The sequence below is a fragment of the Vombatus ursinus genome, unplaced genomic scaffold (genome assembly GCF_900497805.2).
Source record: "Vombatus ursinus unplaced genomic scaffold, bare-nosed wombat genome assembly UNPS02014818.1, whole genome shotgun sequence".
NCBI lineage: Eukaryota > Metazoa > Chordata > Mammalia > Diprotodontia > Vombatidae > Vombatus > Vombatus ursinus.
In genome coordinates this window covers 3817257-3833665 of record NW_020954596.1, presented here as the reverse complement: position 1 = coordinate 3833665, position 16409 = coordinate 3817257, and the positions used below count along the sequence as shown (strand labels likewise).

Genomic DNA, 16409 nt, shown 5'->3' with positions numbered 1-16409 from the left:
TTTCCCAATTATATGTGAAACAATTTTTAACATGTATTTTTAAAAATTTTGAGTTTGAAATTCTTTCCTTCTCTCCCCCCCCAAGACAGTAAGCAATTTGATATAGGTTATACATGTGCAATCATGCAAAACATATTTCAATATAAGTCATGCGGTGAAAGACGACACAGAGCGAAAAAAAAACTACACACACACAAAAAAAAGAAAAATAGTATGCTTCGATCTGTATTCAGACTCCATTGACTCTTTCCCTGGAGGCAGATAGCATTTTTTTTTGTCATGAATCTTTTGGAATTTTCTTGGATCTTTGAATTGCTGAGAATAACTAAGTCATTCAAAGTTCTTCATCTTCAATATTGCTGTTACTATGTACAAAGTCCTCCTGGTTCTGCTCACTTTACTTTGCCTTAGTTCATGTAAAAGTCTTTCCAGGTTTTCTTGAAATTATCATTTCTTATAAGACAATAGTATCATATGGCACAACCAAAATAAACATTTATTATGCACCTAGTGCCAAGTACTTTACAAAAATTATCTTATTTAATCCTCATCACAACCCTGTAAAGTAGGTACAGTTATTATCCCCATTTTACAGTTGAGGAAACTGAGGCAAATGGAGGTTAAGTGACTTACCAGGGTCACAGAGCCAGTAAGTGTCTGAGGGCATATTTGAACTCTGGTTTTCCTCACTCCAGGCACAGCACTCTATTCACCTTGCCACTCGATTGCCTCTAGTATGAGATAGGGATAGGGAGAGGGAGAGGGATGATATTCTGTGATATACATAGCATAGTTTAATAGAGTGAGGGACTTGGAGTCAATAGAGACCTGTGTTCAAATCCTGTCCCTGATGCTCACCACTTGCGAGCGTTAGCAAGTTACTCAAACTTTCTGAACCTCAGTTTCCTCATCAATAAAATGAGGATAATAACACCTGTCATATGCATATGAGAATTGTTGTGAAAACCAAGTAAGATATTATATTTACAGTTCTTGATGAACTTTAAAGTCACTAATGACATTCTATTATGTATCTTCACTTTTAATAATAACACGTGACCAGAAAATTCCATTTCCTCCTAGAACAACAGTTCTTAACCTTTGGTCCACAGACTCTCGATATGTCTTTGGATAGATTGCAGGGAGTCTGTGAACTTGGATGGAAAGAAAAGTACCTCATCATTTTCGCTAACCTCTGACTGAAATGTAACATTTCTTTCAATGATGAATATCAGTAACAAAACACAAGTGGTTTTAGCAGTACCTGTGACTTCATCACCAACAAAAATTGCAGACATTTTGCAGTTGTTGCTGACATCTCAAAATATTGAAATATCATTAATGCTCATCACTTGTTTGAAATGACTATAGTTATTATACCAACTGCTAGATTTCCCATGATTGTCTTCATGTCTATAGGCTGTATTTCAATAGAATTGGTTCCTCTGTAATTTGTATTTTATTTTATGCATTTAAAAACATGGTTCTGAGAAGGGATCCATGGGTTTCACCAGACTGTCAAAGGGGTCTCTGATACCAAAAGAAGGTTAAGAATCTCTGTCCTAGGAGGGCGGCTCTGGCAGACACTTAACTGCTGTCTTCTTTCAATAACCCATTCATCTCTTAGCTACACACAGGTGGGTATAAGTATATTTATAGTTGACATCCTTGTTTCTCCAAACCCATGTTGTCGGTCTGCCCCACACACCACAACAAAAGAAGACAAAGGTCATGAAATAAAAAAGATTTCAGACGTCCAGGTATCCTAAACATTTTGGTTGTGATACATTTCCTTTTGTCTTATCTGGGGATTCAGTGACATCTTTCTCCTTGACAGGATCCCTTTCCTGTGAGTTAGGAGGGTGGGGATCAGGAGGCAGAGTGTTTCTTCATAAAAATTATTTCCCTTCCTGGGTCGGGGGAGGGGGGAAGGTTCTCTTTCTTTCTTCTGTAGGAATCCTCCTCCCTGCTAGAACAAGCTAGAACTGTCCTTTAAGGAAGGCATCCAGCGTTGGAACTCAACCCTCAACTTGATCCAAATATCCTTGGTCCCAAATCATCTGGAATGCCTAATTCATTTAAAAGGGAGTAGTCTGTCTGCCTGTGCTATCCTGTCTAGCTCCTTTTTGCCCCCTGGGATCCCTGGATTCCCCAGACCTCAGGGCTTATGGGGAAACCATGGATCTCTCTTCCTTTAACTCCCTGGAGACTCAGTGATGTGAGGGATGAAATTTCACTGGAGAATTTAAGGGACACCCAGACATTAGATCAAATAAGGGACAAAGTCTTGGATTCTGTTAGTGGCTAGGTAAGCAGATGTCTCTTAAGATTTCCATTCATTCCTCTTATGGAAAATCATTTCTTCCCTAATTTTAGTAGTTATGGTCATAGATAACCATAGATTTGGAGCTAGAAAAGATCTTAGAGGACACCCAATTCTCTCAGATGATTAGGCTGAGACTCAGCTAAGTGGTGACTTGTCCAAAGTCTCCCAGGTAGTAAATGACAAAGCTTAAATTTGCCCTCTGACCGCAAATCCAATATTCTTTCCACCTCTCCTGGCTGTCGGTCCTTTGAATGAGGTTTCTTCATTCCATGCATCAATCAACAAATATTTACTAAGAGTCGACATTGTACAGAGCACTGTACTTGGCTCCTATTATACTGATTGGCCTTCAAAAATTCCTCCATCCAGCCAACATATTTCATAGATAGAAGGAATATTTCCAAACCTGTGGAGAGTGCAAGATTTGGAGTTATGAAGAGCTGGATCTGAGTGAGTCCCACCTAAGACATTTACTAGGGGTGTGACCTTAAGACTAGTCATTTAACCCCTCTAAGATTTCTCCTTTGTAAAATGGGGATAATAATGGCACTTAGCTCACAGGGGGTTTTGTGAAGACTAAATGAGCTAATATATGTAAAGTGCTTTGCAAGCCTTATGTTCGTCAAGGACTAAACAACCTCTACATTGATGCCTCTGCCTTATTATGAATGCTTTGTCTTTTCCTCCCAAACTGGTAAGGCTCCTCAGAACCTTTCCTTACAGTGCACAACCTTCCAAATAGAACTTGTTGCCTTTGAGAATTTGGAACTTCTTTCTTTAAAAAATGTTTTTTTCCAATTACATGTGAAGAATTTTTAACATTCATTTTTTAAAAATTTTGAGTTCTAAATTCTTTCCCACCCCTCCCCCCTCATTAAGAAGACAAGTAATTTAATATAGTAACCTACATGTGCAGTCTTGCAGAACATATTTCCAAATTAGTCATGCTGTGAAAGAAAATACAGACCGAAAAATTAGAAAAATAAAGTAAAAAAAATATGCTTTAATACACATTTAGATGCCATCAGTTCTTTCTCTGGAGGTGGATAACATTTTTCATCATAAGTCCTCTGGAATTGTCTTGGGTAGTTGTATTGCTGAAAATAGCTGTCATTCACAGGTGATCATTGTACATTATTGCTGTTACTGTGTACAATGTTCTCCTGGTTCTGCTCACTTCGCTTTGTATCAGTTCATGTAAGCCCTTCCAGGTTTTTCTGAAAGCATCCTGCTCATCATTTCTTATAACACAAGAGTATTCCATCATAAACATATGCTATAGCTTGTTCAGCCATTTCCCAATTGATGGGCATCCCCTCAGTTTCCAATTTTTTTACCACACAAAAAGAGCTGCTATAAATATTTTGTCCATATAGGTCCTTTTCCTTTTTAATTTTTTAAATCTCTTTGGGATACAGACCTAGCAGTGCTATTGCTTGGTCAAAGGGTATGCACAATTTTATAGCCTTTTGGGCATAATTCCATATTACTCTCCAGAAGGATTGGATCAGTTCACAACTCCACTAACAGTGCATTAGTGTTCCAAGTTCCCTATAACCCTTCCAACATCTGTTATTTTCCTTTTCTGTCATATTAGCCATGAAAGATGTGAAGTGGCACCTCAAAATTGTTTAATTCGCATTTCTCTAATCAGTAGTGGGGGCAGCTAGGTGGTACAGTGGATAGAGTGTCAGCCCTGGAGTAAAGAGGACCGGAGTTCAAATCTGGCCTCAGACACTTATTAGCTATATGACTCTGGGTAAGTCACTTAATCCTATTTGCCTCAGTTTCCTCATCTGCAAAATGGGCTGTAGAAGGAAATGGAAAACCACTACCCTTACCAAGAAGACCCCAAATAGGGTCATGAAGAGTAGGAAATGACTGAAACAACTGTATGACAACACTCAATCAATAGTGTTTTAGAGTATTTTTTCATATGACTGTAGATCACACTGATTTCTTTGTCTGAAAACTGCCTATTGTTATCCCTTGACCAGTTATCAGTTGGAGGGTAACTTGTATCCTTATAAAATTGACTCAGTTCTCTATATGTTTGAGAAATGAAGCCATTATCAGAGAAACTTGCTGTAAAAAAAATTTCCCCCAGTTTTCTGCTTTCCTTCTAATCTGGCTGCATTGGTTTTGTTTGTGCAAAACCTTCTTAATATAATGTAATCAAATTTATCCTGGAACGTCTTTCAAAGCCAGGCTTTACTCTTTAATCACCTTCTTTCTACCCTTTCATCCCCCTGATCAGGAACTCCCTGACTTGACTTGGGGAATCTGAGAATTTTTCCAAGACCTTTGCTATTTCTCTTCTGTAAGAGATGGGCTTGGATGAGACGATCTCTAAGGTCTCCCCCAACTCTAACCTGAACTCTGTGATTAGAAAACTAGTTCTGCTGCTGTGGGAAGTGGAAGGGATAAGGAAGAGAAATGGAGGGAAGCCTGGGTTTGGGAATTTATTGACTGGAAAGGAGCTGAAATGATTTAGGACAAACAGGTTAGAGTGGTATTGCTGTGAAGTCTTGGGAAAGATTTCACCCCTCTGTGGTGGAAAATTCTTCATGAAATTACCAAGGAGGGGAGATGAGCAGGAAATAAGGAGAGGAATTCAAGCTAGACTGCATTAAGGATTTCCCAATGTGGAGAAACCGAGGGAAGTCAGATTGAGGAAAGATACCTCCCCTCCAGGAATTGGATGGGGTCTCCTCATGTGGAAAGGTTACACTGAATTATTATCCCCTACCCAAGGCTACAGCCTTGTGGGGGTTCCCCTTTCCCTTTACGACTAAGTCTCCCTGTCCATGCCCAGGCTATGCCAGGTCTCCTCCACTCCCATGCTATTTTTTATGAAGGACAACAACTCTGGTGTTTCTATTCTGGGCTGTCTCTCTCCTCACACTGCCAGAATATTGGAGGGGGGGTGGAGGGTGGTGAAGACAGAATTAATAATAACTCCTATTTCTGTGGCACATTAAGGTTTATACAGTGAATTCCTGATGACAACCCTACGAAGGAGAGTGCAGGTATTATTACCACATTTAACAGTGAAGGAAACTGAGACCCAGAAAAGTTAAGTATGATCTAATGTCACACTAGTAGGATCATAGGACAATAGATTTAAAACTGGAAGGGACCTCAGAGGTCATTGATTCCAACCTTTCATTTTAGAAATAAACTGAAGTTTAGAGAAATTACATGAATTGCCCAGGCTAGTAAGTATCAGAGGCAGGATTCAAACTTCGGCCTTCCTGACTCCAAGTTCAATAATTTATCCACTATTCTACCTAGTAGAAAGTAGCAAATCCGAGAATTGAAGTCTTGACTCAAGTTCAATACTCTTCCCCCACACACATTCAAATTATTAATTTAAAATTATTTTAAAGCATTTTTAATTTCCTAATATTCATTTTAAAATTTTGAGTTTCAAATTCTCTCCCTTCCTCCGCCTCTTCCCCCACACATTGAGAAGACAAGCAATGTGATACCCATTATACATGTGAAGTCATGTAAAACATATTTCCATATTAGCCATGTTGGGAAAAAAAGGCAAGAAAAATAAAGTGAAAAAAATATGCTTCGATCTGCATTCAGAATTCATCAATTAGAAGGCAGAAAAAGGACCTGTCATCCTCCACTCCCCCTTGCCCCTTTCCTTAGAACTAGCTTTTGATGCCACTACAGATATACTAGTGGTAGGCTAGTGTTTTTCTTCTTGGGTAGGAAAAATGAAGGGCTCTCTCTCCTTCTTTTTTTCCAGCATCTTGACCTGACTTCTAACTCTCCCTGTTTTCTTGTAGGCAGTCTTCCTCAGGATTGGCACAACAAGGAAGGCAGGACAGCTAAGTTGTAGGGAGAGCAAGGCAAAAGCTACTGCCTATAGATCTAAGGAATGTATAAGCCTCTCTTCCACTCTGAGGCTCCCTGGATAGAGCATTTAAAGGAAAGGAGAGTTTGAACCTCTGAGCTGGTATTCTGTATGTAGCATCTTATCCCTACCCCCAAACAAACACATACCTACATATGTACATACATACATACACACATACATAGATCCGTGTCCCTCTATATATCATGGGTCAGCATCTACTAAAACATATATTTCATTAGCCCCTATAGATAAGATTATTTTACCATCCAACCAGAGGACACGTTGTTGTTCAGCCATTTTTCAGTCATGTCCAGCTCTTTGTGACCCCATTTGGGGTTTTCTTGGCAAAGATATTGAAGTGGTTTAACATTTCCTTCTTCAACTCATTTTACAGATGAGGAAATTAAGGCAAACAAGGTTGAGTGAATTGCCCAGGGTCATATAGCTAATATCTAGTTGGCACAGTGGATAGGACTCTGGGCTTGGAGACAGAGGACATATTAGTTCAAAGCAAAAGACAATTAAGCACCACAGTAAGTCAACCAAACTGGCCTCTTCATTCCTTACACAAAACACAAAACATCTGTCTCTTTGGCTTACTTTGACTGTCCCCATGCCTGTAGTGCACTTCCTTTCCACCTCACCTCACAGAAACCTCCTCTTTCTTCAAGACTCATCTCAAGCTCTGCTTTTTATATGAAGTCTTTCCTGACCCTCCCCCAACTATCTGTGCCTTTCCTACCAAGCTATCTTATATTTAAACCTTTGTATTTATTTTCTTTATGTTTATTCCATATATAATATATACATATATGGTATATATGTTTATATACACACATATCTTCATGACACATGTAAATATTGTCCTTGTGAGTGAGGATTATTTCATTCATCTCAAGTGCCTAGCAAAGTGTTTAGCACTTAGTGTTTAATAAATGCTTATATATGTATATATATACACACATACATGTTATATATGTGATATATATATATATATACAATATAATATGCATCCTAGAAAATCCAAGAGCCAGAAAAAGTGGAAATATACTGAAGAGCATTTGGGTGAAGCTCAATGGAGGGAGAAAAAGAAATTATGTCTTTGGAGTATACTACAAAAAACTTGGACAGGAGCAATTAGACAAGAGTTAGGGAAACAGATCTAGCTCAGAGACTTGATAGGGTAATGATGAGGGACTTCAACCATCTGGATATTTTCTGCCAAAAGCAGAGCAACTGAGAAATTATGACTTGCCTTAATGACAATTTCATCCTTCAAAAAGTTGAGGAGTTGACAAGGAGAACTGCTCTTCTGGGCTCAATTCTGATCAACAGAGGAACTAGCTGCTGAAATAGAAATGGCAGGAAACTTTGGGAGGAAATGGCTACCCCATAATACGACTGAGATAAGAGAAGAGAGAGGAAAAAATGGACATAATTTGATGTGTACCCTACCTATGAGGACAGTAGATTTCAGAGGGGACAAGTTAAGTAAAACTAGAGCAATCTGTAGTGCTCCATGGGTCCTCCAGAATCCCTTGGTGTAGCTCATCTGGTAGATGCCACCATCATGCAGCACACCACCCATCCCTTCTGTTGTGGATAGAATAACTAATGGACAATTTAGAAAAGACAGAACTATTCAGTTTAATCATATGTATAATAAGGGAGGTTATAGTTGGTGACCTCTGAGGTCTCTTTCAACTCTAAATCTGTTATCTTACTCAACACTGGGTTTTGCTTATTTTCCATGCTAAGGAGAATGAGTGGATAGGGCAATGGACTTGGAATCAGGAAGATTGTTGTTCAAATCTTGCCTCAGGTATTCAATAACTGAATAACTCTGGGCAGATCACTTAACCTTTTTGTCCCTCAGTCTCTTCATCTGCAAAATGAAGGAGATGGATTCAATGGCCTCAAAGGTCCCTTCCATCTTTGAATTATATGATATTCTGACTGAGAAGGACATAACAAAAACAGTTGACAGGGAGTTGAAACCAAAGTGAGTGAGATGATGGTGAAAAACCACCTAGTTTTCCTCAGTGAGTTCAAGTTACCACATCCAGATCATCTTTCTAAAATGTAGATTGTCCCAGACTAAATACCATCTCCTAGATATCTGACCAAGGCATAGTACAGTGAAACTTTCACCTCCCTCATTTAGAGGGAGGGGCAATCTACATTTTAGAAAGGTTATATACAAGTTGGGAAGCATCTGTGAGAGAGCCATCACTCTGGAAAGATGATTGTAGACCATACCATAAGAATCAATTGAAGGAACTGGGAATTGTCAGAAGAACCCAGAACTGGGTTTGTTTGTTTTCTTCAGAAGAGAAAATTTGTCAGATAGTGGTTGAGTATTTGAAAGGCTTTCTCATGGAATCAGGATAAGAGTTGTTCTGATTAGTTCCAGAGGGTAGGGAAAGAAATTTCAGAGGAGCAGGTTTTATTTAATATAAGGAAAACGTTCTTAACAATGAATTGTCCAAAAGTGGAATAGGCTTCCTTGAAATGTGGTGAGTTCCATCCACTACCAAGGATTGAGGGATGTGGGTCTTCAGACAAAGACTGTATGACCAATTGTCAGTGTTGCTTGTGGAGGTGATACATTCTTGTTCAGGTATGAAATAAATTCTAAAATCTCTCCCAACTCTTAGATTCTGTGTGAAACTATGAAGCGGAAGAGGGAGTAGGCATCAGCATCAGTTTTCCAGTTCCAGCAGCAATGACAAGAAAGGGGGCAGAAGAATTAGGGGAAAGAGGTTATTGGAGGGGAAAAGCTGTATCTCCCCTTCAGACCATTTCACCCTTGACTTATGGTTTCTTCTCCATAGCTCTCTGCACCTAGCTCTGAGGCTGTTCAGAACCTCGGACAGCTCCAGATGAGGCTGGCAGAGTATCTGCATAGGTGTTACCCCTTTTCTCGTGACCTCCGGGGCCTCGTTGCTCCGGCTCCCTTCTACTAATTTCAAACTTTCATAAGATTTGCACTTTCCCCACTTCATGAAACTTCTTGGACTTGTGCATATAATCCCTGCTAATCCCTACCATTGGGGAAGCTGAGGCTGGTAGGTCATTTAAACTTGGTGTTTTGAGCTACAGCAGCCTAAGGAAATAGATAGGGTGTCTATACTAAGCATGGCACCAATATATGAAGCCCCTCCAGGAGCAAGGGACTACCAGAATGCTTAAGGAGGGGTAAACCGGCCCAGTTCAGAAACAGAGCAGGTCAGAGCTCCCATGGCAGTCAGTGGTGAGATTGGGGCCTCTGAGTGGTGACTACACTTCCAGCCTGGACAAGATAGAGTTAGTCTCAAAAAACAAAATGAACAAAAAAAGTGGTGGGATCAGAATGAGAGCTGAAAGGGACCTTAGAGATCATTTAATCCAACCCACTCATTCATTGTCAGTGATAATGGAGAATGGAAGAGGTTGAGGGAGTTGCCCAAAGTCACAATAAGTCAAAGTAAGTAACAAGTCAAACTGGAAACTAGGACTCCTGACTTTCAGTCCACTCCCTCCTCCATACACCAGGCTGTTTCCATTCAGTTGTGAACACATGCTAATGAGAATGGGCTGAGATATCTCTCAAGACATCGCACTGGCTGCCTTCTGAAGACAGTGCAGCAACCTCTGCTGCCTCACTCATTAGTGATCCTAAAGGAGTTTGGGGTACAGAACATGATGTTGCTAGTGAGGGAAGGAGAGAAAGACACAGCCTCAGGTAGGTAGATCCTTACCTGGGAGAGGGAGTGGACAGATCAAGCCACCTCTTTCTATGGCAAAGTGTATCTAGGAGGAAAGTTTAGAGAATCCTCCTAAGAGTTGGGGGAGGGGGTCTGTACTCTGGTCAAATAGCTAAAGAACTAAAAATCAAATGTGTTTAATGCTGCAACCATAGATGCTGCAGCCATTCAGTCATAGAGGGGAAGGGCTTCCTGCCCCCCCCCTCCAGGAGACTTCCCTCTCTATGATTGAATCCAGATTTGCGTTTCCTTCCTTGGTGAGGGTTATATATAGATAAGCATGTAAGTTGCACTCAGTCTCTTTCATTTACTGACAGTTTCCAGATTAACACCTTTTTGGAATCACAGAACATTAGAGGTGGAAGAAGTCTCACTTCTTGGCCTTCTCCTTATTTTCTCCTCTTCATCCAGGGGCATTGTATGTGGCAAGAAGATAGTATATGTCCCTGACTCGGACCATGGGAACCCAACTCCCAAGCAGAGCTGAGGACCTTGGCCCTGCTTTGTGGACAAAGCCCTGTTTTGGAGTCAGAGGGTCTGGGTTTGAATCCTGGCTCTACTACTATAAGTATCACTTTAGGAAAGTCATTCCCCCTCTCTGGGTTCCAGTCTCCATTTCTTTAAAATGTGGAGGTGGCCCAATTATTTCCAAGGATCTTGCCAGGTCGAGGTCCTATAATCCTAGAATTATGGAATCTTGGGATCTTTGAGATCATTTAATTCAGACCACATCTGAAGTAGGACTACTTTATGTAGCATCCTGGCAGAGAGGTAGCTTTTCTAGCTGCTGGGGTGGCCTTTCTCAGTCCATAGGCCCATTTTTCATAATAATAATATCTCATACATAGACAGTCCCTTTATAGTAGGTAAAGCATTTTCATCTGTGGGCCAAACAATCAAACAACAAGCACTTATTAAGCACCTACTATGTGCCAGGCATTTAGGCTAGGCACTGAGAATACAAATACAAAAAAATGAAACAATCCCTACTTTCAAAGCATCCTTACATCCCCTGACAGATGTTATATGTGTTCTTGGAACAGAGCATTTAGATAAAATGTCTGTGAACAGGGGAGATACATATTGTAGTAACTTCCTTCCACTGAGAACTATCCCAAAGTAGAAGAGGTTGTTTTGGAAAACAATGACTTCTCTATCACCAGAAGTCTCCAAATGGAGGCCTTATGACCACTTCAGTCTCTCCTTTTCTACTATCTTCTTCTTTGCTGCCAATAAATATATTCAGACTCCTCAGTCTTAGAATAACCCTTGTTTAAAATAACCTTGCTAGCCCTTCATTTATTCCAATATTGCTCTTCCTTTTCACATCCAAACTTCTAGAAAAAGACATTTGCTTTCTCACCTCCCACTTACTTCCCAATTCCGTGCAATCTGGTTTTCAGTTCTATCACTTAATTGAAACTGCTCTCTCTGAGGCTATTGATTATAATTGCTAAATCCAATCGGATTTTTTTTTCAGACTTCATCCTTCTTGGTCTTTCTGCACCTTTTGATGTTATAGATCACCCTCTACTCCTGACTACTCCATGGGAATTTGTGACTCCTTCTCTTGATTCCACTTCTATCTGTGGGGTATATTCACTTTTCTTCTCAGGTTCCTTTTCAGAACAATCATCCAGGTTCTTCCCCCAAGTGTCCCTTAAGACCCTGTTCTGAATCCTTTTTTTTCTGTATACCCTCTCTTTTGGTGATTTCATCAACTCCCATTGGTTCCATGTAGATGATTCCCAAATCTATATACCTAGACCCAATCTCTCTCAGGAAAGACAGTCTCTCATCAACTCCTACTTTCTGGACATTTTCACCTGAATATACTATCAGCACCTCAAATTTAATATGACCTTTCTGCTTGCTACCAAACAAAATCATCCTTCCTCCAAACTTCCCTATTTCTGTTGAGGGCACCAGTATCCTTCCAGCCACATTGATTGTTGAGTCACCTTCAACTCCTCCCTTACCCTTACCCCTCATATCCAATCAGAAGTCATCAATCCTTCCTCCACAGCATGTCTCATATCCATCCCCTTCTCTCCACTCACATGACCATTATCCTAGTTCTATTATAACAGGTTCCTAATTGGACTCCCTGTTTCCAGTCTCTCCTCTTTGCAATTTACAAATTACAAATCCTCTTCACAAAAGTGCCAAAACAGTCTTCGTAAAGTGCAGGTCTGATCATGTTATTCCTCTTCTCAAGAATCTTCATTTGCTCCCCATTGGCTCTAGGATAAAATAAAAATTTTTCAGTTTGCTGCCTAAAGCACTTCATACTCTAGCTCCACACTACCTTTCCAGACTTACATTTCCCATTACTCCCTTTCACACACCACGTTCCAGACAAAAATTTGCTGCTCCCTACATGCCACATTTTATCTCCCACCTCCGTGCTTTTCTACAGGCTATACTATGTGCCTAAAATACCATCCCTTCTTACCTCATCCTCCTACTTGCTTATATCTGTAAGTAGAATGTAAATTACTTTAAGGCAGGAACTGTTGTATTTTTTCTTTGTGTCTAACCTCAGTGCCTAGCAGAGTACTTTTTTTTTTGTTTTTGTTGTTTTTGTTCACTTTTGCTCAACTCTTCATGCATGTAGTAGGCAACTAATAAATGCTTCTTGAAATTTGTAGAGTGTCTCTCCCTGCTCAGATACTAGAAGCCCTCTGAGTCCCCTTCTGAGATTAAATTAGGAGATCTTCCATAAATAGAACACAATGTCTGTGAATAGACTGTGAGGGGAATGTCTGCAAATAAAAAATGTCCAGAAATAGAGCACCAATCTTCTTGTAATTGAATTCCATAAATGGATTCCTCTTTTTCTGGTGAGCCTGATCATTGTGGGATAAAGGGAGACTTATTGTTCTAGGAGTTGATAGAGAACCCATATACATACATCTTAGTGTGCATAGGAACATGTAAGCTTCCATCTCTACCCCTAGATAGGTGTGTCTGCAAGAGAGTTTTAAATATCCTTTTCATATGGAACTATGGGAAAGTTACTTTCCCTTCCTGTGCCTCAGCTCCCTGTTCTGCAAAATAGAGATAATAACCCCTGCCAGGCCTCCTTCTCTAGGATTCAGAAAGGAAAAAAATGAGATAATGGATGGGACAGTGATTTGTAACTGAAGAACACTATGGCTGTTCAGTTGTTTGCAATTGTGTCCAACTTTTCATGATCCTATTTGGGGGTTTTCTTGGCAAAGATACATGGCAAAGATTCATTCTCTAGCTCATTTTACAGATGAGGAAAATAAGGCAAACAGTTAACTGACTTGCCCAGGGTCACACAGCTACTAAGTGTCTAAGGCCAGATTTTCACTTCCTGTCTCCAGGCCTGACACTCCATCCACCTTGACACCTATCTGCTATAACTTGTTATTTAATATTAGCAGGAGACCAAAAGCCTTTAGCATTTGCTTTCCCATCCATTACTTCATTTGTTTCTTACACCAACTAAGTTACACAGTACAGGAATTAAAACTTTATTTTACAGATGAGGAAACTGAGACACAGAGATTTGTAAATTCCTTGAAAGCAGGATCTGCCCTTTCCCCCCCAATCTTTAGATTCTCTTAGTGCCTAGAATGGAACACATAGTAGATACGTAACAGATATCTGTTATCTTGAATTGAGGGAAGGGAAGGGTTTCCCAAGATCACACAGCCAGTAAAAGATAGGGCGGGTCTCCTGACCTGCAGGTCAAACCTCTTTCCACACTACTCTCCAAAAGTTGAAGGGACCCTAAGGTGTATCTCCCCAGAACTTCTAATCCCACCCTGAAGGGCCCCTCTCACTTTGAGGGCTAGAAGCTAGGGGACCAAGGAGTGCTGTAGGAGGTCACCAGTCCCCAAAGAGCAAGTGGACTGAGTCCAATGTTCAGTGTCAGATAAGGAAGTATAGAAGAGAGAGCTTTATCAAGGTTTAGACGCTCAGGAGTCCTGATCAAAAGAACTTCCCCCCATTGATGCCAGAGAAATCCTCTACTGCCTGAATTTCACACAGATCTAGGAAAGGAGTTACCTTAAACTGAGTCACAAGGAGCCTGCCATGGAATTGTTACCAGATTACACCACAGTTCCATATGATTGAAAAGAAAGTGGCCCATGAGCCTCATAGAAAATAGACAAGAGAACCAGATCAACGGAATGGGAAGCCAATCAAAGTAGTGAGCACCCTGTCACTAAAGGTATTCAAATGGAGGCTAATATATGCTTCTTGGATATTGTAGAGGGGACTTTAGCAGAATTCAGGTGGATGCCCTCTGATCCACCTCCTAACTCAGGGATTCTGATTCTACAGCCCATTCCCTAAAGATTGTGAAGTGGTTCTCTGGTCTAGGGCAGAGCCCTCCAGGTGTGATGCATCTCAGTCTGAGAGTGACACATCTGAGGGCCCCAAATCCCACTCTTAGAGTCATCTGATGTCTCCCCTATGGTCCCTCTTCCATCCCTGGTCTGTATCCCCAAGGATAAACTGTTTGCTGAGGAGAATGTCCTAAGAGAGAAGGCATGGTGTGGCAAGAGATCTGGATTTAAAGTCAGAGGACCTGAGTTTGAATTCCAGTTCTGCTATTTATTAACCAGACGACCTTGGGTAAGTCCCATCACTTTCTGGATTTCAGTTCCTCTGTAAAATTTCTAAATGAGCCCTCCAAGCGCTAAAAAATTATTCAACACAGGTTATGCATATCCACACTGCCCCCTGGTGGTCTGACTTGGTGCAAACACCCCTCTCATTCCCCTCTTCCTGACTTCTTGACATCGTCAGAAAGAGGAAAATGTGTTATTTTCTAAGTGAACAAGTGGGGAAACTGAGGCCCAGACTAGGGACGACCGCAGAAGGAAAATTGGGAAGAAAACCCCAGAGTCTTAGCTTCTCCTCCCACAACTATGGCCGATGGTACAAAGGGGAAACAGAGCCAAATCCTTGTAAACGTCTGTGTTAGAAACACCAGTGTCTCCTTAAAACCCCTCCCACCCCACACCACACCCAAGCTCTTCAGTCTCAGTCCTCTTCCCCTGTCTGGCCACTGGGCTGGCTCCGGGCCATTTCTGAGGTAGGTTAGTGACAAGTATGGTTCTGTTCCTCAGACCCAGGACCAAGACCGTGACCCGCCTGGGATCACACAAGCAGAAGGCTGGGCGAGGCAGGGGTGGCAAGGAACCCAAGTGTTCTGAGCCCATTCCTCTCCTTCTCCCTGCCTTCCTGTCCCCAGGCAGCTAGTTGAGGCATCTTCGACCCAGGCCAAGGCGTGGGTCTGTAGGGTGGTCTTAAGTAGAGAAACTGAGGCACGAAGGGAGGTGTTGATTGCTCGTACGCAAAGGTCCCCCACACCTGGGGAGGGCAGGGTCTTTTGTCCTTGCCCCCAGAACAGCGGTTCCTGGGAGGACCTGGTCTGGTCATTTCTTAAAAGTTAGGGAGCCTCTCCCCGGGCTAGGCCTGGTGAACAGACAAGAATACGGTGTGAATTTCGCTACCCCCATTCCTCTGGACTCATCTCCAGCATCGGCCCCAACCCCCTTCTCTTGGCCTCCTCTCTTTCCCTGCCTCATCCCGTTTCTTCCATCAAACCCTTCCCTTTCGGGCCCACCTCTTTCTCCTAACCCCTGCCTCGCCCACCCTACCTCCCTCCAAATTCTCTATCAAGTGTCTTCCAAACCCCACCTGCCCAACAGCTAGACTAGAAGCTGGGGGACTTATAGAGGCAGAGGTCCGAGGCAACTCTCTACTCTCGGGATGGGCGGGCCCGGGTCTGGAGGGGGCGTGGCAAAACCGTCTTATGGGTGAGGCTAGAAGGAGGACCTCTCTGGCCTGGAACAGAGCCAGAAGAGAATGAGCACTCACCGAGGAGACCGAGCGGGACTGGGCGGCATCATGACTAGGAGGCTGGGACCCCGCGGCGGCTGTTTGACTAAGACAGGGTTCCCAGGCAGGGGCCGGCTAGGGGGATCCTTCTTCAGCAGCGTCTAGGGGCAAGAGCATTAGAAGTGAGTACTGCGCATCGTCTCCTCCTATCTCCTCCGCTGTAAAGCGATTGTACCCCTCACACTCGGCTCACCTTAGGGCCCCGGGCCGGGCTGACAGGAAGGGGTCTCTTGGGGGGCAGCAGGCGGCGGGTTCCATCTTCTCGGTCCCCTCGATCCCCTGGGTCCCTTCGGGGAAAGCCAGGCCGCGGGGAGTGACTCACGGGAGGTGGTGGGCGTGCAGGTCGGGAGTCTCGGGGTTTGGAAGGGCTGGGGCGCAGGGGCCGAACCACGTTGACTGGCTGGGAGGGGCCGGGTTTAGGGGAGAGAGGCCCCCTCACTCCCTGAGAAGACACCTTGGTTCAGAGGAGAATCCCATCTATACATCTTATGTCAGAGAGGTCCACAAGTCCCTCAACCACCTTTGCCCACCAAGGGCCCCCGAGAGCTCTTCCTTCTCCTTTGCCCCCCCCCCCCCC

General features: G+C 42.4%; 1 protein-coding gene across 1 annotated transcript in view; it reads right to left on the bottom strand.

Moving 5' to 3' along the window:
* Positions 1 to 14518: 14518 nt before the first annotated feature.
* The window catches only part of ADAM33 (ADAM metallopeptidase domain 33), a gene marked incomplete at its 5' end in the record, with an annotated part of 33821 nt that continues 31930 nt past the window's right edge, over positions 14519 to 16409 (bottom strand). Inside the window, 3 exon segments of the mRNA XM_027836265.1 lie at positions 14519 to 15406; positions 15812 to 15933; positions 16026 to 16274. Coding sequence (XP_027692066.1) covers positions 15367 to 15406; positions 15812 to 15933; positions 16026 to 16274 — 411 coding nt within the window.